At 39.4% G+C, this 21,963-nt stretch overlaps 1 protein-coding gene across 11 annotated transcripts in view; it reads right to left on the bottom strand.

Moving 5' to 3' along the window:
- Nucleotides 1–21,963, bottom strand: part of LOC138746908 (uncharacterized) — a 67,989-nt gene that overhangs the window by 10,881 nt on the left and 35,145 nt on the right. For 9 of the 11 annotated variants that reach the window (XM_069905553.1, XM_069905550.1, XM_069905556.1 and 6 more), the window contains 10 exons: nt 20,485–20,610; nt 18,218–18,283; nt 15,705–15,827; nt 11,894–12,049; nt 10,068–10,121; nt 9,712–9,929; nt 6,809–6,888; nt 5,214–5,306; nt 3,765–3,845; nt 1,191–1,307 (listed from right to left, as the gene is read on the bottom strand). In XM_069905553.1, coding sequence (XP_069761654.1) covers nt 1,191–1,307; nt 3,765–3,845; nt 5,214–5,306; nt 6,809–6,888; nt 9,712–9,929; nt 10,068–10,121; nt 11,894–12,049; nt 15,705–15,827; nt 18,218–18,283; nt 20,485–20,610 — 1,114 coding nt within the window. The remainder of the gene's footprint in view (nt 1–1,190; nt 1,308–3,764; nt 3,846–5,213; nt 5,307–6,808; nt 6,889–9,711; nt 9,930–10,067; nt 10,122–11,893; nt 12,050–15,704; nt 15,828–18,217; nt 18,284–20,484; nt 20,611–21,963) is intronic. The other 2 variants (XM_069905558.1, XM_069905559.1) reach the window with 2 other exon arrangements.

The raw sequence follows: 21,963 nt of genomic DNA, 5'->3' as shown, positions 1-21,963 counted from the left end.
GTGCACGGTTTCATAACTCCAAAGGAAATGGACCAATGACAATTTTTCTCAAGCAAAATATTTCAGTAACAATTTGGTCCAGAGCAGTATTTCTCAACCTTCTCCTTCCACTCACATACCACCTTAACCAATCCCTTACTAATCACAGAGGGATTACTTAAAAGTGGTATGTGAGTGGAAAGAAAACGGTGAGAACCACTTCCCTAGTTGAAAGATGACCAAGCAGCAATTGGTGTCTCCAGCTCCATGGAATGTCAACTGCAGATCTGACTGCTATACTGCAAAATGGGAAGAACACAATTTCCTTTCCTTCAGGGTTTAAAAAAATCCAAAATTTGCCATCAGATAGACATTTTGTTAAGATGTCAGGATACAAATTCCACGCTAGTCTTTCATCAAGGTCCAACAGCATAGGTGAAATAAAATATTCCAAATTAAATCAATTACTTCACTGTTACATAAATAAAAGACACACGAGAGAAAAAGATTTTTTTTTTAAATCAAGAACTCTGCAGTGGTTAATGTACTTCCCATTTAATTTTGAAGTTGGAAATGAAAGGGGCAGCCTGGTTGACATTAATTTATTCAGTTATCTCATCCCTATTTGCTTTGGTCAAAATTAGTAATGCGTTGTTCATCATTATTTGAAGCAATGACTTGCTCAAAGTCCACTTTCCAAAGTTGCCACTAATGCCATGCCAAATACTTATTTACTTTCAAAAAACTTTTACATTTTAACAAACATGTATTGCATTTAACTTTTCCTGAATCTCAGTCCTCAGCCTATAAGGGATGCCCAGAAAAATGTGGCAATATACTTCAGCTAAGAGTCAACACTCTTAAGAACAGTACAGAAGGGTAAAAAAGTTTTTTTTTAAAAAAGGAGATTTGCAAATATGAAAACAGTAGATGGTAGCAAATGTAATAGGAGGATTAAATTTCTCATTGATGTTAACAAGTGATACAGGAAGTTTGGAAAACAAAAAAAAAATCTCAGCATGACAAGTGGTTCTCTGGAGATAACCATGAAAATCACTGATCACTGGATCAAACTTGGCTTGGTGAGGGACACTGAACTGTCACATATTTAATAGAATGGAAAGAAAGTTATGGACCACGTTAATGATCAAATTACATAAATGCATTTTGATTAAGGGAAGACCAGTTAAAAAAAATTACAAAAACTTAACTGTTCTTACCCCATAAGCCAGAATTAATGGTAAAACAATTTTCATAATTGAGGTATTCCTATGCAACATCTGGGCAGCAGCCATTGTCACTAGAATCAATGCAGACTCTCGGTGAAGCTGTAAATAGAAACATTGTTCATTAGCATTCATTAAAATCGTAAATTGCTGCCTTAAATATATTGATGATCCTCTCCTCTCTGTAACCCAGGATGCCTTCAGGAGAATAAATCCGAGGAAATTATCTGGTCCGGATGGAGTATCCGGCCGAGTATTAAAAATCTGAGCTGACCAGCTTGCTTTCAAATCCAGTATTCATGGATATCTTCGAGATCTCACCGCCAGGGCGAGGTGCCCACCTGTTTCAAACAGGCGTCAATTGTACCGGTGCCCAAGAAGAGTGTGGTAACCTGCCTAAATGACTATCGACCAGTGGCACTCACATCAACTGTGATGAAGTGTTTTGAAAGGCTGACGTTGAAGCATATCAACTCCAGTTTGAACGGCGACATGGATCTGTTCCAATTCGCTTATCGTAGCAACAGGTCTACAGCGGATGCCACCTCACTGGCTCTACACAAAGCCCTGGAATACCTGGACAGCAAAGATGCATACATCAGGATGCTCTTTATTGACTACAGTTCAGCACTTCACACCATCATCCCCTCAAAATTGATCAGCAAACTCCAAAACCTGGTACTCCATACCCCGCTGTGTAATTGGATCCTGGATTTCTTCACCTTCAGACCACAATCAGTTAGGATTGGTAAGATTATCTCCACAATCTCCATCAGTACTGGAGGACCACAGGGCTGTGTTCTTAGCCACCTGCTCTACTCACTTTACACTTACAATTGTGTAGTGTAGTTCCCATGTAGTGTAGCAACACCATCTTCATGTTAAGATGCCGAGTCCATGGTAGTCTGTTACATAAAAAGGGGTGATGGAAATTGAAAACTTGGCTGAATGGTGCACCAACACAACCTTGCATTTAATGTCACCAAAAGCAAGGAGCTGATTGTTGACTTCAGGAAGGGAAAACCAAATCCCGTGATCATTGGGGGAATCAGAAGTGGAGAGGGTGACCAAATTTAAGTTCTTGGGAGTCACTACCTCGGAGAATCTTTCCTGGACCTAACACACCAAAGGCATCGTGAAGAAAACACATCAGGGCCTCTACTTCCTCAGGAGTTTGCAAAGGTTTGGTATGACATTGGAAACTGGCAAATTTCTACAGATGTGTGGTGGAAAGTGTGCTGACCGGCTGCATCACAGTCTGGTATGTGGATACCAATACAGCCGAGCGCAAAGCTCTGCAAAAGGTAGTGACAACAGCCCAAGACATCACAGGCAAAACCAGAGATCATTGCTATTGGAGAGCAGCAGCAATCATTATGGATCCACATCACCCAGCACACACACTGTTCTCGCTGATACCATCGAGAAAGAGGTATAGGTGCCACAAGACTCGGACCACCAGGTTCAGGAACAGCTGCTCCCCCTCCACCATCAGACTTCCCAACAACAAACTCAATCAGGGACTCATTTAAGAACTCTTACATTTGCACTTCATTGTTATTTATATCTCCCCCCCCCCACCCACCTCTGTATTGCATAGTGTTTACATTTCTTTATTTGTTTACATGTGTACATTGTGTTTAGTTTTATTTTGCAAAACCAATAAGTGGTAATTCTGCCTCGCCCACAGGAAAAAGAATCTCAGGGTTGTATGTGATGTCATGTACTTTGACAACAAATCTGAAATTTGAACTTTTGGGTAATGCTAACTTCAGCATTATTTAACTGCATAGCCACACCTTTCAAAAACCATGTATGGCTATATCATATTCTTTGCATTTATCAGGTCTTTATCTCACTAATTTCTCAAGTACTTGAAAAAAATACTGATATTTATTTCTTTCAGCCCCTCTTCCTCATTTCACCCTTGGTTCTCCAGTATTTCAAGTTATTGTTCTTCCTCCTTTCATGAAGGTGAACGAAACGTATTACGAAACTCTGATAGTGTGGTATCCAAGTATCTGTAAATCCCAATGGCTTGGAATTTGACTTGCTGTCCTGAATTTCTGCTCTCCCCTTTCCCCAAGCATGTTCACTTGGTTCAATTTTTTGCACTCTCTTGAAACTCAACTGGTTCAGTTTCCTGCACACCCTTGAAACTCACTAGGTTCAGTGGAAATTATTTACTGTGCATGAATTAAAAATGAATAAAAATTGTGTGGGAGTATTAATAGGACTAATAACCAATAGTCCAGAAAATCTGATAGTCTGGTGCCAAAGTCCTGAGCCTGTAAGATTCTTAACCCTACAATAGCTATTTAATTTTTCTGCCATTTCCTTATTCCATATCTCAAAAAAAATTAACTGGTTTGTTTTCTCCACATCAAGACCAACAACATTGAGCTTTTACTAACAGCTCATATTTGTTCCCCAAAGAATCATAATTGCTATAAATGTTGTTACTTAATAAAATTGTGGCATTCAAAATTTCAGAATCTTCTAAATTTAATCCATACAATTCTTTAGAACTATTTAGAAAAAAATGGCTTTTTCACCTACCATTGATGAAAACGGTTTTGGCAAGCCCACTATTCCATTTTTCAGATCTTCAAGAACTGATACAGCAAGGACTGCAGTGCTCTGAGACAAAACATTTTAAAAAAAAACAAAGTTACTAAAGCCCTCCATTAAAACACATCTTTACAGATTAAATGTTGCATTAGTGAATACAAAAACTTAATGTTAGCTGAACTTCCAAGTGTTCCTCTGTGATAAATATTAGCAACAACAGCAATGGGTTTGCACCTTCCTCTATATCTAAGCAGATAGAATAAAAGAATCATATTGCAAAGAAAAAGGCTCTTCCGACCCACGACATGATGTCTACCCTTGCTCATCCCATTTCCCCACATTAGTCCCATACCCAATCCTGGGCTCCACTACCTCCTGAGGGCTTGTTCCAGATAATAACCACTCATTGTGGAAAAATAATTTACCAACAAGATCTCCTTTAAATTTGTTTCCTCTAGTTTTAGACTTCTTTATTCTGAGAAAAAGACTGACCATCTATCCTATCCATGGCCTTGTTTTATGTGTGTGTGTGTGTGTGTGTGTGTGTGTGTGTGTATATATATATATATATATATAATATATATATATATATAAAATGTTATATATATATATTATATTTTTAGATTTATATATATATATATATATATATATATATATATATTTATATATATATATATTTTTTTTTAAGGTAATCTGTTAACATTCTCTGTTCCATTGAAATAAATAATGCTTTTATCCCATTCCAGGAACATCCACGTGAATCTCTTTGGCATGCTCTCTCCCTACTGCATCTTTTCAGTCGCGTTGCAGCCAGAACCAAAGTTTTAAAAAACTGAACATGACATTGGAACTCTTATATACCTCTGAAATCAAGCAAATCATTTTTTCCCCACTATCTCAGCCACCTGGGTAGCCATTTTCAGGAAGCAAAGAACTTGCACCCAAAGATCTCTCTGTAGATCAACTCTCCTCAGGTACGGCTCTTTATTCTATACGTCATCCCAGAATTTGACCACCCAAGGTATATTGACATACACTTACTTGGATTGAATTTCATCTGCAACTGCTCCATCCAACTTTCCAGCTGATTTAGGGCTAGCTGCATCTTTAAACACCCTTTTTCTCTTTCTAACTTTCATGTCTTCTACAAGCTTAAAAATCTTATTCCCTACATTCTTATCCAATACATTTACTTATGGGGTTGTTTACAAGATCCCAGCACTGATGCCTGTGGTACACTTCTTGAAAGATTTGCAATTAAAAAGCATTTTTCACAAACTTGAGATGTCTTAAAGTATTTGATATCCAGATATACTTCTCAAGTTTAAACCACTGTTCATAATCCAGTTACTATTAGCACAAATCTGCACACAACTAGTTTGCTCAAACAATTATATCTAGATAATGTGTGATTAAGGCATTATCATTTTAATTTACTTTCACAAATCCGGGTGATGGCATTTGTAGTATATCATTTTCCAATGAAAAATAATTGCAGTGAATTTGAATCAGTCTGCTCCAGCAGTAAACCTGAAAGAAACAAAGATTATATATCATTTAACAACTTCAGACTCTAGCTCCTTTTAAGCTGTGCGCATGTGTGTGCACGCGTTTTGCGACCAGTGCAAACAAAACTAATGTGCACACAACAAAATACGTTACTTCGTAGATCGCAATCACACTTGTATTAAAACAGACCAATACAATTTCAAGTTTACATTTGCACAAGCATTCAATGTGCACAAACTTTAGTCACAGGAAGAAAATTTGCACAAGATAACAATTAGAGGGAGCATTGTGCTGATGTGTAAAGGTTAGATTTTTTGAGAACCATAGCATTCAAGAAAATATCTTAAGCTGCCTAAAAACCAAAGGAGAAGAATTCCATCCTTATCAGTTGAGAACAATAGGGAGACAAAAAAAATCCTAAATTTGTATCACAAGTTTAAAGTGACAGGAAGAACATATATTGAAGTATTTCAAGAAATGAGCAAGTCAAATAACCTCTCATTTAGCTTTGTAGATTCCCTGTGCCTAGTTACTTAACTAGTTTGACAACATAGGGAGGTTGTTCAGCCCATTGAGTCAATGGTGGCTCAGAGCATCCCCATCATTCCCATTCCCCCACTTAATTCCAGGCAAAAAACAAGTATTCTCTTTTGGCAGGGGTTTTGAGGAAGAGAAATTGATGTCATTTTTGCATCAACAGGAGCCAATTAAAAACTTACTTATCACATTGCCACCTATTCCAGTACAAGTCAATATTCCTGACCTCACCCTATACATCTTTGTGGATGCAGCATCCAGAACTGGAGAATATTTCCTCCATTTCCTTCCAGAAAAGCCATTTCATGGCAAATTGCAACAATTCTCCTGAGAAGCAGAACGGTTATAACCAGTCTTAATGTGACAGAATATAGATAGGTTTTTGGGAGATAAATTGGGTAAGTGTTTGTTAGTGCAGGTCACATACAAACACTTTAAAACAGATCTTATTTAAAATACTGGAGCTCTGCCTTTGCTAGACACATCGGGGCCTCTCAGCTTTTGCAAAAGCTTTGGAGAGTGCCCAAGAGACTTCACTAATGGATTGTTGTTTACAAAATAGCAACAGATGAAAGAGCTTGTCGGAGCTGCATTCTGTCTGCAGTGGAACTTGCTGTTCTAAGAGGGTCCTGTGGTTTTGCAAGCAGAGAGAGTAAAACAGGTTTCTCTCTGCTCCAAAAGCTTAAAAACATGCAAAAATCACTTTTTTTTTCCTCCCTGACAAAGATCATGACTACTTATTTGAATTTGCATCTTTTTGCTAGTAGCACCCATCAGTATCAACCATAATAGTTTATCAAAAAAAAAAAAGAAAAAAAAAACCCATAATAGTTTATCCTCTTAATGACTAATGTACAATGCTACTTTCATACTAAATGATAAATAAATGTGACCCAATTATCAGAAGCTTGTAATACTTGGCAGTTGACAAATGTGAAGTGAATAAAATGTTATTCAAAGGGTTTAATAAGCCTCACAATACTTACATCTCTGTATAGAACTTCATTCACAAACAAGATCCTGAGTGAGCATTTTAGCAGTACACAACACCTTATCAAATTACTCCCTATGAACAGAAAACAAGTGAAAATGAGATCTCCATACTCTGGACAAAACAATTCAAACAATTTTTTAAAATGTATCACAATGCACTTCATATGAACTAATAAAACCCTGAGCTAGCAATTTATCAAGGTGCTCAAAAGGTACCAATCATAAAAAAAGGGATGAGGGAGAATTATATTGTAAAATTCAAACCATTTATCTTCTATTCATTGCTGTAAAGACAGTCATTGGAAATCATTTAAATGTAGCAAAGACCCATTTACCAAAAGCCAATATTGTACAAAAATCAGGCGTCAGCCCAAGATACGGTTTAGCTGTCAAATTACTTGAAATGGCAGGCCCCTCCATGATTTCCAGTCACACTAGAATTATTCATTTTTAATCTACAAAACTATTTTCTAAACCAGCCCAGATTGAATTTTCATATGTGCAATACTGTCAAGGAAACAATTTTGTTTCTTTTGTAATCTTCAAGAATAGTCTAGGGCACACATGTCAAACTCTGGCCCTATAATTATATTTGGCCCGCAAGATCATTTCAAAAATGTATTAGAGGTGGCCCGCTGGCCGCCACGCCAGTATACCGCATGCACAGTAATACAACAAATCCCAGAATGCATTGGCGTCAGCCTGCTAATCGCCCCCACCTCCTCTGTTTACGTTGCAGGGTCTCACCGTGGACTCTGGTTTTGGGGCCTGGCCGGTGTCAGGGGAAGCCAAGGCCGCTTCCCAGCGCCCGGAAACGGAGGCCTCGGGCCTGACCTCGCCAGGACCGTTGCCCACTCCCCCTCCCTGCCGCAGGCTGATCAGTGACTCACGGTGACGGGGCCACTGATCCGCCGAGATGCCGCCCTGCAGCGAGAGCCGATGCCCCCGCTCTGTCGTTGTCCAACCATATCGCCCGCAAACCCTGCCCTCCCGCACACAGGCCTGAGTAAGTATTATGAACTTTAATCTCAGGATAAAACGATCTTCCAATAGTTTCATGTCACAGTGATAAATATATTCCTGGTCCTGCACCTGGATACAAGCTCATTAGGCATAAAACTTGAAAAGTGTGTAAATCAAAGGATATCTGTACCAAAGGAAAAAGGGCATGGCAAATAACCCTGCTAGAGTTTATGCCCACAATCAGTCACCCATTTGATTGTTTCAGGAATCATGTTATTCTCTCACATTCTCAATACCCCTCAGATTTTACTATTCGACAGCACACTAGCAACATTTGACAAATCCTCTATAGAGAAATATTATTTATTGAATATTTTATTTCTCATTTGTTAATGCTTCTGGAGTTTATCCAAAACTATTATTAAACATTTATTTTAATAAGAAAAAGTTTAACATTACATATGTTGAAAGAAGAGAAAACATGCAGATGTTGTTGAAAATTTTCAATAAATATTTAGTTCGGCCCTCGACTTAGTCCAAGTTTTTAATTTTGGCCCTCCGTGAATTTGAGTTTGACACCCCTGGTCTAGGGCCTCGACTCTAGACCTTGACTCTGGGCCTAGTTGCTCGGCCTGCTCACATTTATCTATGCAAATCAAAGTAGAATTTTATTACAAAGGCTACTAATGTAGGAAAAAAAATCAAAATGTATTTTATTTGGGGGGAAAAAAAAAGTACAGTAGAACTCTGATTATCCAAATAAGATTCTCTGAAACCAGTTTAACAAACAAGGTCCCGAAATCCTCATTTATCTGAAATTTTTTCAGAGCCAAACTGACTGGGGACCTCGGGCTCCCAGCACCAACACAGTGGACCTTATGGCCCTGGCGCCGGCAGGGATCTCAAGCTCCCGGGCAGCAATGGGACCCTCGGGCTCCTGGCACGAACGGAGCCTCAGTGGAGGTGTCGGTGAACAGTGGTGGCCAGCATTTTTTGGTGAGAATTAAACGTTAATGCTTAAAAAGCCTTACCTTGTTGTTTGTTGTATAACCCTGCTATTTGCTGGGGTTTTTTTTAAAAAAAAAAACCAGTTCTCTGAAAATAAAAACATTTATCCAAATAGGCCTGGTCCCGACCATTTCAGATAATTGGAGTTGTACTGTATCTTGTTTGCAATGGAATGAGGTCTTCCCAATAAACCAATTCAAATACTTTCTACAGGACCAAAAGGTGACCCAGATGTTATTGTTAGTAGTGCCTGGTGCTGAATGAACACTATTTCTGGCAATCCTCCCAGCATGAGCAGAAAAGAAATGGCAGCTGGTTCCACAGTGAGGGCTTGTGTAATTTTTTATTTGCCACATTAAAATGAGACATCATGGGGGCGAGATAACTAAATCCTACCACAAAATCAGAAAGGAAATTTATACCTGCTTTTTTTTTAAATTTTTTATTTTTCACACCATAAATCACATTAGCCATGATATACACTTTTTCTTTTTCACACATATACAGTGACTTTTCATGCCCTCAAATTTAACCCAATTGCCACATGAAGATATTATGTAAAACTGATTCTATGAGATTTTAAAGATATCAACTTTACTCATCTCAGTGGCAAATAGAATAAGGGTCTTTATACTGGAGTCAAACATTGAAGAAGAAAGTTCAGCTCAGAGAAAAATTCTCATTCCTATCAAATGGAGTGCCCTGGAAAGGTTTGCATTCATGGATATTACACAAAACTGTTAGCCAATTGCCTCTTCTTGCATTGAAGAGCAACAAATATCCTGAAAACGATATCTCAGCAGCTTGGAAACGGGAAAATAAAAATGGAAAAGGCTTAGTGACAAAAACTGGGGTGGGGGACTAACAAATAAAGCACTAAAACAGTTAACCAGAAGCACATTGCTTTACTGTACCAGAAACTGACCTTCAAGAAGGATCCATCTTCCTTCCTCTGAAATTTCAGAACCAGCAGGTACAGTTCCAGTCCTGAGAATTTTTAAGTATACCTTGTACTGGTATGGTGTTAACCGACAGGCTATGCAGCAAGAGAGGTTGGAATTTAGATGAAAGGACTGTGCAGCTGAATTAAAATCTCCATACTTGCAAAAGTAGAATGGAACTTTATCTTGCAGGGCTCGAAGCCTGATCAAAAAAAAAGGAAAGAGCAGCTCAACAGTGGACCATTTTAAGGTGTTTTAAATAAAACTCATAAATATACTTTGTCTTGAAACTGTCAAATGTTCAATAGTTCAAAATCATTGAGAAAATGAGCCTACTAACTTTAAGGTATCGTTGCATTTTATCACTCGTAAGTATCGAACCAACTCTCGGTACCTGAAAAAGAAATATTTAAACTGATTGTGCTCTTAGAAATCTTCTGCAACATATTAAGCATAGAGGGCACCTTGCATTATCCAGTTTAATGACTGCCAAGCAACTAATTGTGGAGTTGTACAATTATTCATTTCATTTCAGACATTAGTTAATCTGCTACAACTTCAGACAACATATCTTCCACCTCCCACCACCCTTTTCCTTTGTCATTCATCCCTTTTAAAACAAATATTGAAAAAGAGTTCAAATAAATATATTTGGAATTTAAAAATGAAAATATTAATAGGCCTTTGCCACCTATCAACAGGTAATTGGGACATTCCCAACTCCTTGGGGTCCACTGCATGAAGTTTTGCTACATGTGACCCACTTCATCTTGCGTGGAATCCTTGAGGAGCAAAAAGATAATTTAATTTATTTTAAAAACCCTCAAACTGCTACAATTTTTTTTTAAATCAAGCCACCTGCATGCAATTACCATATTTCCTCTTGTATAACACGCACACACATATTACGTGCAGAAAATCAAAATGTGTAGTATGCTAAATTTTGACTGACAAAAAATCAATTTGCATTTAAATGGGACACAAGACAAAGCACACACCATATCTGCCACAGTTAATCTCTGCAATTAACACCCAATCAACTCCCCCAGAGGTGTCAATCGCTTATTATGTAGATGATATCCTGCTGCAACACATTAACAAGCTTTGGAGAGGAATCAATTAAAACAGGTATCACTGTTAAGCAGGATTTTAATTCTAATGTTGTCTCAAATCAGAGGTGCTTGATATGTTAATCTCCTACCTCAAGGAGGGGTCTAACATTGATAAGGTGCAGTGCCCGAGTCAGAATGTCCCGTTTAAAGGAATACCATGGCATTCAGTACAGATATTCCCAAGATCAAAATTTTGCATGCCCGCTACAAATTGTGGGCTTTCATTGCTGCTGTTACATTCTCGTGTTCACTATAACATTCCCACGCGCTCTATAAATTGTTTTCTTTCACTGTTGCTAGTATATTCTCAAGCTCACTATAAACTGTGCGGGTTCTTTCAGTTCCACTGTTATACTCCCACTCTCGCTACAACTTCCCAAGCTCGCTATAAATTTCTGGCATGTCATTCCCATGGCTACTATAAATTGTATGTGTTCTTTCAATGCCGCTATTATATTCCTACGCCCGCTATAAATTTCCAGTTCAACTTTCCCACCCCTGCCATTAATTGTGCACGCTCTTTAAACATGTAAAAATGTTTTCTTATATTATGCATACGCATACAACGCATGGGGTGCTTGGCTTGTAAAATACGCATGTAATATTCGCATTATATGCTTAAAAATAAAGTAATCAGAGATTTCATTCAAATTAATGAGGTCATGTTTCTTAAGGCATGGTGGGGGTAAAGCTGAGGAGTATGATGTGAAGTGTAACCAATGGCTCAGTTCAGGATATTTGTGTTTTGTCACTGGCTAGTGAAAAGTGAGGCAGGAGAAGGAGCACCCGATTCCAACCCGTCTTCTAATTTCTACACTGCAATAGAGTTGAAAAGGTTAGATGTATGCACCTTCATACAGGAACAGACCAACGTTCTTTATGTAACATTATTTATACATTAACAGAAAAAGGCCCTATATATTTTACAAACAATTTTCAAGCAGAATTTAAAATGTTACTTGCAATAAAATGAAAACCCATCAGTTAAAACAAACCATATATTGTACTTTGCCGCTGACTGTAATCACTTGGACTTTAACTGAAAGAAACTTACTCTTCTCTTGCTTCCATCCTTTCCACCCGTGCCTGCACAATAGGGAAGTCCTCCCACAATGTTTCTTTTCTGCCTTTCTTCTGTCGTTGCCCAGTGATATTTTGACCCCTTAGGATAGAGGTCAGGAATGGATCATCCCACGATAGCACATTGAGACTGTAAAAATATTCATGCCAGACAAATTAAGAATGATTTTGATAGCGTATGCGCTACGAGTGCCGAAAGAAGACACACACACACGAGGAGATGAAATTGAAGACTGCTTTATTGCACCAGCAGTTCTAATTATATGGGCCCCTGGCACTGATGTCAGGGGCCCGCGTCATCAGAGCACCGACCTCGGGTTGGCTGGCGCTCCTGCCGTGCGGCGGTCACCTAGGACGACAGCCAGTGCCACCCCCAAGTCCACACGGTCGCTGCATTTGTCAGCCATTTTGTGGTCTCCATGTGCAGGCTGCTACATGACCCCTCAGAACCTGCAACCGGGCAATTGTCTGTATCTTAGGTGGCCTGCCCCTGCATCGCTGGGCGGAGAACAGACCAGCTCATACAGTCCAGATATGCTAGTTTCAGGCTGTCAACAGTAAAGGTTTCCTCCTACCCCGCCGATGTCAAGGACGAAGATGGAACCATTGTCTCTAATGACCTTATAGGCCCCTTGTAGGGTCGTTGCAATGGTGGTCTGTGTGCGCCCCTCCTCATGAACATGCACCAGCAAGTCCTTGGGTCATTCAGGTCGCTATGCTTGGGCTAGCTGCGTGGTGAGGGTTGCTGCAGGGTCTTCTGGACGCTTATCAGGGGCGAAGAATTCCCTGGGGATGATTAAAGGTGTGCCGTAAACCATCTCCACTGCCGAGGAATTAAAGTCCTCCTTCAGCGAATTCCCAGCAGCACCCAAGACAGTTCATCCACCCAGTTGGGACCCTTGAGCCAGGCCATCAAGGCTGCCTTGAGGTGCCTGTGAAAGTACTCCACCAACCATGATTCACCATGGTTTGAAGGAGCTGCATTCCCAGAAAGTTAGCCAGTGCCACCCATAACCCAGCAGGTGTCAAGGACTACAGGGGGGTAGGACGCTTATCTTGGTGCCTGTGTCGAACAGAAAACGCCTGCTCGACAGAGAGGAGGCTATCACATGGGCCAACAGTCGAAGCCATTAACAACTGTTGGTCACTTTCCCGAAAACCCACAGGGTGGGCAGCATCGATGAGCCTCTGCACAACTTCACTGGTGGTGGTAGCATAGCTGTCCCGGAGCATTCACTTGCCTCTCCACTGGCCTTTATCTCACCAAGGGTTGTTCGTGGAGCTTGCTGATGTGGTCTTCTTCGCTCTCCAGAGCATGTCCACCTGGGCAGTGACCCTCTGAGGGTTGCTGAAGTCCTCATCTGTGAGCAAGAGCTGTATATCCTCAGGCAGCTGCTCCAGGAAGATCTGCTCAAAGGGCAGGTAAGGCTTGTGGCCCTCTATTAACACGAACATCTCACTCATTAGGGTGGACAGGGCCCTGTCCCCCAGGCCATCCACATGCAGGAAACGGGCAGTGCGCTCGCACCGAAAAAGCCCAGAAGTGCGGGTTAGTAGCTCTTTGAGGGCTGCAGGTTTGCCTTGCTCCAGAGGCTGCCATAGGAAATCTATGACCTTTTCCGCTGTATCCTGATCGAGGATGCTCGTAACTAGAGGTAGCGGGTGTCATTGGCAGTGATATGGCAAAGCTGGATCTGGGCCTCTGCCGGCCTGCGGCTGCAACACCCAGAATGTCTGGAGCCTGAGGGAGACCGTGTGGATGGTCGTTGGCTCCCCTTGATCTATCATCTTCGGGCCGCCGATGTAGCGAACTTCCCACGACTGTGGAAGGAAGACTTACGCACACGAAGAGTTGAAATTGAAGACTGCTTTATTGCACTGGCAGCTCTGCTTATATGGACCCCTAGCTCTGACGTCAGGGCCCCACATCATTGGAGTGCTGACCTCTGGTTGACCGGTGTTCCCGCCAGAATTTCAGTCTTCCCATCATGTGGCGGTCACCTGGGACGACAGCCGGTGTCACCCCCACGTCCGCATGGTCACTGGCCTTTTTGTGGGGCAGTTCACGTCTCCATGCGTGGGCTGCTACAATACCATCCTTTAAATTGAAAAGCAGGTTATAAAACTTACATCAACAGAATAGTAATTGCACCAGACCCAATATAAATATCAAAGAAGTGACTGATTAAGATTACTAAGAGTTGCAATCAGTAAACAATTTAACTATTTTGTTTTAATGGAAATGTGAAAATTTTCCCCAGATAAAAAAAAATTGAAAGAGATCTTGCATACATCTTAGTTAAGGTTTTAACAGGCATCTAGACAGACACAAACAAGGAATGGATGGAATAGACCATGTGGGGTTTAAATTGGGACAATGGCTGGCACAGACTTTCACAGCCAAAAGGCCTGTATTGTTATATGTTTTGCTCTCTTTGCTTCTCAATTATTTTCATTTCACTACAACAGCTGGAAAGTCCACTAAATTTGGAATTGGCCTTTCTTTTAAGTGAGATATGGCAAGTTGTCACAGAAGATCCCAATCACTAGGGAAATGGGAAGGCAGACAGAAAGAAAGTGAAATCAATTTGCTGTTTTCATTCAAGTGTGAGGACATTGCAAATCCTTCTCTCCTCTTGCTTCAATAACACCTCACAGGTTTTCTTTCTGCACATTGATTTCTGAGAATCAGGTATCAAAGGCAAGGCCAGTATCTATTGCCTTTCCTAGAAGCCCTTACAATGTTTGTTAACCTCCTTATTCAAGTGCTGCAGTTCTTCTGGTGAAGGAACTCCTTTAGCACTGTGAGAATAAGATGTCCAAAATTTAAATTTAGGGTCCAGTAACAGTAATACATTTCAAACTCAAGATGATGTGCACCTTGGAGTAGTTGTACATTTTGTAGATAGTCCAGATTGAAGCAACTAAACAAATTAATGTTCAGGGTGGTGTTGGAGGACCAAGTATTGTTTTTAAATCTTAAATGGCATTGAGCTACTTTGGCAATGACTCATCCAGGCAAATTAAGAATATGCCCACATGTGCTTGGAGATGGTGGAAATGTCCTGGAAGCAAACCAGCTGCCAATAGAGAGAGAAAAAAAAAATCACTCTTTTAGGTGGCTAGTTTATTTGAGATTCTTGTCAACGATGAGCCCCCAGGATATGGATAGTGAGGGAGTTATCTTTGACAATGTTACTGAAAACGACAAGCTAAGAGGCAGATGGTCATTGTTTAGCATTTCTGTGGAACAAATACTACTTGCTATTTATCAACTCATGCCTGCATGTTGTCCAGGTCTTGTTTGCATGCAGGCATAAGATGTTTCCTTTGCTTAACAGTTGCAAATGTAACTCGTTATTTATTGATGATTCCACATTACCACTCCTGACCTTGTGAAAATTAATGAGGCATTGAATATGGTTGGCCTCAGGATATTGCCCTGAAGAACTTCTGCAATAAAGTCTTGGTTGGCCTCTAATAATCACCAGCATCCTCATTCCACTGGACCGTTTTCCCTTTGTTGCCATTGTCTTCATGCTTTCATACCACTCTGTCAAATACTGCTTCGAATTTAACAATCATTCTTAACTCAATTCTGGGGATCAGCTCTTTGATCAACATTTGGAGCAAGTCAGCAATGAGCTCAAGAGCCAAGTGGTTCTGGCAAAATTCAAAAGGGGCATTGGTGAGATTATTAGTGAGAAAGTACCAATGTTTCCACACTCAAAATTGAAGCATTTCCAAACACATTTAACATCACATTTTTATACAGAAGCACCTACCTATTAGTAAAGATATAGCAATAAGAAGGAAGCACAAGGGATTTATAGAAGGTTTTCAACTTGTTAAATAGATAAGGAGGGAAATCACTCAATACAAGCATTCTCTGCAATGCACAAGTGATCCTGTAAAACAACAAAAAAAGTCACCATTATACTAATAATACTGATAAACAAGTACAACCATAGAAATATTCGATGAGTTTCATTCACACTTCTTGAAGCAAATGCCCAATGTAGTACATTTTGTGCCATTAGCGAGACATCTATTTCTGCAACCACAGATTTATTTTGTTTTTACTCCTGCATTCGTAAACAAATACGTGTGTATGGTTCATGCATGTGAGAAAGGGAAAGATAGAGGAATATAGCATTGAGCAGGAAAGATAAAAGGTGTCATTTAACAAGACCTTTTCAAAATTATGAATGGGTAGGTGGTAATCAAGTACAGTAAACCCCTGGTATCCGACACCTGGATGATAAATGCCAGGTAAGTGAATTTTCCGGTTACTTGAGATTGCATGTTGCATGACTGGCAAACTAAAGGTGAGGTGCACTAATATAAACATACATTTTTTTACCTATTTATTTTCCACAATTTTTTTTTTGCTGGTTGCTTGAATTCTGGATAATAGGGGTTTTACTGTAGCAAAATATTTTGTCAACAGGAGACCAGAAACCCAACTTGGCTTATGTTATTTTTACAATTTTTCATGAATTCACCAAAAGGAGCTTTCAAAACAGGAATTTATATTGGTTACATTTCAGAAAGAAATGGGGAGATGGGGAATGGAACAAAATAGATAGCATTGGGATGAATGCCTGCCTCAAAAAAAAACTAGAAAATTGAGATAATCCTTCTGGGTAAGTCTATTTTCTCATGGCACGATGACTGCAAAATCTATCGTAAAGGCAAACAACTCTAGCAGCTGAATTCAGAAAATACTCAAGAAATGCCCACATCATATAATGGTGCTTCCTGACCTGGGCCAGTCAGTTGGGATCAAAGTCAAATGCAAGTTTATAAAGTTATATAGAGTCTTTAAAAAAAAAAGTAGTCACTTCTTTAACCTTTCAAATTCAGTTGTGAATGGAACTCCTAAGCTAGTTAACCTGTAAATTTTGAAGATCTCTAGATTTTAGCCCATAAATTACACATTTAAAAAAAATATAATCTGCATACTTAGTTACCCACAACATCATCATGAGAGAACTGTTTAAAATACATTTAACCTGAATTAGTTTTATCTTATAAATGAGTGCAAGTAATTCTGATTTATTTGAATGGCTTCATCTTTATTATATCCAAGTCATTTTGAATGTGAATGCTGTTTGCCCTTCCATTATTTATGCAAGTAGAGAATTTTGTAATCTTGCAACTGTAAAGATGCTTTCCTGCTCTAAGAATCTTTTATTCAACCTTTTAACCATAACCCTCACTCATCAGCCCTTTCCAATTTACACCACCTTCTAAACTGAATCAAATCTAGTCTGTGCCAAAACTAGTTTCAGCCTAGGTTATTCAGTGTGAACTAATAAATAACAAGCTATTGTTGGATTCTCAAATCCAACGGACACGCAAAACAAGGTATTGCAAGTTATTTGCGAGTGGATTTCAGGTAAAGATTAGACTCCGCAGATCAAATATTTTATTTACACTCAACTGTTTAAAGAATCTATGAAGAAGAGATTAAAAAGGATTTCTCATCTGTGAATTATACCCAAGAAATAAATAAACCCCAAGAACAAACAAATAGTAAAAATGTATTTACAAAAAGACAAGCAAATTTCAACTAGTATAACAAAAAGAATAAAAGTCAGTTGAGCATTATTCCAAAACCACCTCTTACTGAAGGAGACCAGAACCATGAAAAACACGCAAGTTATAAACATATATACTCACAATTATTCCTTATTAAGTATGCAAAAAATACCATAATTTAGTATTATAGGGGCAGCACATGATCAGCACAATGTTATAACAGGGCCAGCGATCCAGGTTAGAATCCACCACTGTTAGAAGTTTGTACATTCTCCCCTGTCCGCATGGGGTTCCTTCCATACTCTGGTTTCCTCCCACGTTCTAAAGACATATGGTTAATTGGTCATGGGTGTATTGAGTGGTATGGGCTTGTGGGCCAGATACTATGTACTATGCTGCGGCATCTCTAAGTTAAATAAGTGTGAAAAACAAGCGAGTCAACATCTGAAATGCAAACAAAAAAAACACTCAAGATGTTGGAATCCCGAAACAGAACGGCTGAAAACTTTCAGCACCCAGGCAACATGGAAAGGTGATTTCGCGTTAATATTTTACTTCAGAGACCCTCATCTAAAGGGTCTGACCATCTCAGTGTTTCCAGTACATTCTATTTTTGTTTCACATCAGGTACGAGCGCAAAAGATTAACAATTTGCAAGATGCTGATAAATCGCTCAATGATTACAGAATACCATATGAAATTAATACCAGTCCATGGCAGAAAAAAAAATACACAAATACTGTATACATCTTACCTGTGCATAAATATCGGAACAGCCTGGTTGGGAGTTGAGGTGTGATCATTTTTATTGAAAACTTCTCTGTTAAAATAAAATAGATGAATGCAGCAAAAGAATAAGACAATTGAACACTGCTCTCAATATATTCGTATAACACGAGTGACTTTGCCCTGAAGCTACTTGTTGCAGGAACTGGATCTTGTAACCAATTTCAATATGTATATATTGAACAGGTGAAAATGGGGAAACTGTCAGGTAATTTTTGGAAAAATCTATTATGCAATCCAAAGAATGCAAATGAGCCGTAATTGCTTGATGAGATATACTTGTATAGTAACCTTTTGGGCTCTGGCCATTTTTAACCTTTCATAATATATACTCCTGACTGGGTCTATAGGTAAACTACAGTGCGAACATCAATGTAAACTAGCTGGTGGTTGGATATAAAACCAGTCCCAGAAAATGGGAACACGGAGTACATGCGCTTGTTGGTTGTCCCTGAAAAAAGGGACACGGGATCCAAAGGGTTAACATTATTTTGCATATTTTGAGATGGAGCAGCTAACTTTCAGCACACGTAAATGGTTATATGGTTATATATCTACTTGTTACAATTCAAGTAAAAGGAATTAATGATTTTAATAAAGCAACTGTAGCAGTCCAACAAATGTATCCATGAGTAAAGCAAGTTAGAGATCGAGAGATCCCAATGTCCATGAATTTCTCTTTAAACAGGCATTAGTTTGAGTACTTCGACTTCAACGGAGAACAGTTTTTAACCAACTGCTATCTAGCAAATACCTATTGATGAATGGCTAGCGATTGGTATACTCCTTTTCAAATAGGGGTAATTATCTATTTGAGGGGTTCAATCATTATCATTTGAACAAGTCACTAGGTAGCAACAAAAATGATGTCCCAATTCAAAAATGCCACTCACTAGAGACAACAGTTTAGATAAAATATAAACATTGTTTTCAGCCCTGTGGAATTACAAAATGAGGAACAATATTATAGACATTTCACTCTTATGCTCCCTTATAACTACTGGTAATCACTACCAAAGCTCTTAAAATCAACTCTTCACAAGCTCCAAGGAAAATGTGGTGAGTTGGGGGAAAATAAAACAGAAAATATGAGGAATAAATAAAAGTAATAATTTTAAGTCACTTTTTTAATGAATAACTTTTTAACCAATTTCATATTTAATTAGGTTAATGACACAATTTACGATCAATTTAACTGGCACTTCTAGAACATAAAGGAGATAATGGATGTGACATGTACAAGAATAGCAAAGTTCACTGAGCATTAATAAAGGAGGGCTATAGAATAATGGACATTGGAAGAAACTTGGGATGGATTAAGCTCAGCAAAAGCCTGTTTGTTATACACTGGTCTGATGTTTTTGATCTTAGAAAATTGAGCAGTAAAATCTCACTGAAGCACACAACTTTCCTTAAGAAAGGCTTGATAGTGTTGTAACAAATTGGCTGCTTAACTTGGTTGGAGTGTCTTAAAGCGAAGGGTCAGGTTCAGAATAAGGAGTTGGCCATTCCAGTCAATGATGAAAAGGAATTTCTTCATCAAAGTTGTGGTAAATCCTTTGGAAATTTGAATCTTTGTCTTTTTTTTTAATTCAAGAATCAACTGAATCTATTCAAGCAGTTTTGGTGCATTAAATAACTCCAGGGATGTTGGGAATAGCATAGAAGATTTTACTTAATTCCCTGATACTGCTTCTATTTCTTATATCCTTAAGTTACACTCTCAGATTGCTGTTGGAAGGAGCTGGGGCACAAACTGTGATCCACAAAATAAAATCCCAAAAATCCCCCAAGTTACTGGTTTATTAGAGAATGAATAAGAATAAATATTTAAACACTTTCCTTCTTGACCACCAAATTTTGGCTTCAGTAGAGATCCAGAAAACCCTTCAATAGCTCAATCAAGTTGGCATGCTTCATACACAAGGCTAGGTGGCTGGACACTCAGCTACAGATTATTGACTGTCAACCCAATCCAGTCCTCTTCAGGTGCTCATGTGTACACTCCACTGTAGTTATTGAACAGTACAACAAATAATTGTAGTCTGCCTGGTATTTCTTCCCACCCCCATTTGAGTAAGAGGAAAAGAGAGTAACCGTAAAGGAATGTCTACTGATAAACTTTGTGAAGACCTAAAAACTTGATGCAAACCTAGAACTTCCTGGTCTACAATATACGAAAAGTAGAGCAAGTTCATGTTCTTAAAAGTTCACAAGAAAGCAAAGAAACCCAACTGTGGAGACTGTTTATGAAGAAGAATCTCTTTTGCCACTCCAATCATCATGATGGCGGCTGCTTTTGGCTTCTCCTTCTCTGCCTGTTGCAGAAAGTTGTTCACCATATTGTACACTGGTGTGTAACTAAGGGAAGAAAGAAGGAACATTAGAAAAAGGCAGTTGATATTCATAAAGCAACATGCTGTAGCCAAGTTATGCAATGCATAACAAATTTTAACAAGAGCTTGAATAAGAGGTCATTCAACACTTTTCATTCAAGATGAAATCCAATACTGGGAAAATACAGCAATAGGTTGGAAAAAGCCAAAAGTAGACATTGGACTTTAGAACATATCTGAAAGATTAGCTGCCATTAAAATCAATAGATCCAAAATGTAGAAAGGCTATAAATCTAATCCTTACCATGCACTGAGAAGAACAAACAAACTGAGCCTGAGCAATGTTTTTACAAGGTTGAAAACCTAAGTTTCTGGAGAACAATGTAATTGAACCAAAACTTTAACCTCATATTTTCATTCCAGGGAGTAGATGTTTTAAGTGTCTGCCTGGACAGACCAAGACAAGTATCACAATTCAGACTTCTTCATTGCAATAGGATCAGTTAAATATTTCTCACTGAACACAACTATTAGAGTAACTACAAGTGACAAATTTACACATTAGCTCAAATTATTTAAAACATTTGCCTCAAATGCAAGACTGAGGATATGCTTCAATTGTCCAAATGCATCCAGAGGATCAATATATATTCTTGTAGCATACGTGCATTGCTGATGGGAGTAGCATTGCTATCCCGGGGTGTTCACTTGCCTCTCCGCTGGCCTTGATCTCACCAGGGGCTTTCTGATGTGGTCTATGACTGTGCTGGTGTCCTTCTTCGCTCTCCAATGCCTGGGCAGCGACCCTACGTGGGTCTGTGAGCAAAAGGCGTATATCCTCAGACAGCTGCTCCAGAAAAATCTGCTCAAAGTGCAGGAAAGGCTTGTGGCCCTTGTTTAACGCCAGCATCTTGCTCATTAGGGGAGATGGGGCCCTGTCCCCCAATCCATCCACATGCAGCAATTGGGCAGCGCACTCGGGCTGGGAAAGCCCAAAAGTGCGAGTTAGCAGCTCTGAGGGTCGCGCATTTGCTTTGCTCTGGGCTGCCGTAGGAAATCTATGACCCATGGCGCTCATGATGTAGAAGTAGTGGGTGTCAGCGGAGGTGATGTAGCAAAGCTGGACTGAGCCGCGGCTACTCGAACCACTCATGTGGCTGCGAACCCCAGAACTTCGGAAGCCTGAGAGAGACAGCATGGATGGTTGTTGGCTCCGCTTGATCCATCATCTTCAGGTCCAATTGCTGGTTGGACATGTCAGGGTCACCAATATAGCATATGTGCTACGACGAGTGTGGAAGGAAGAAACACACATGAAGAGTCTGATGTCAGGGCCCCGCGTCATCGGAGTGCTGACCTCGGGTTGGCCAGCTTTCCC

The sequence above is a fragment of the Narcine bancroftii genome, chromosome 12, assembly GCF_036971445.1.
Source record: "Narcine bancroftii isolate sNarBan1 chromosome 12, sNarBan1.hap1, whole genome shotgun sequence".
In the NCBI taxonomy this organism is placed as follows: domain Eukaryota; kingdom Metazoa; phylum Chordata; class Chondrichthyes; order Torpediniformes; family Narcinidae; genus Narcine; species Narcine bancroftii.
This window is presented reverse-complemented; position numbering and strand designations above follow the sequence as displayed.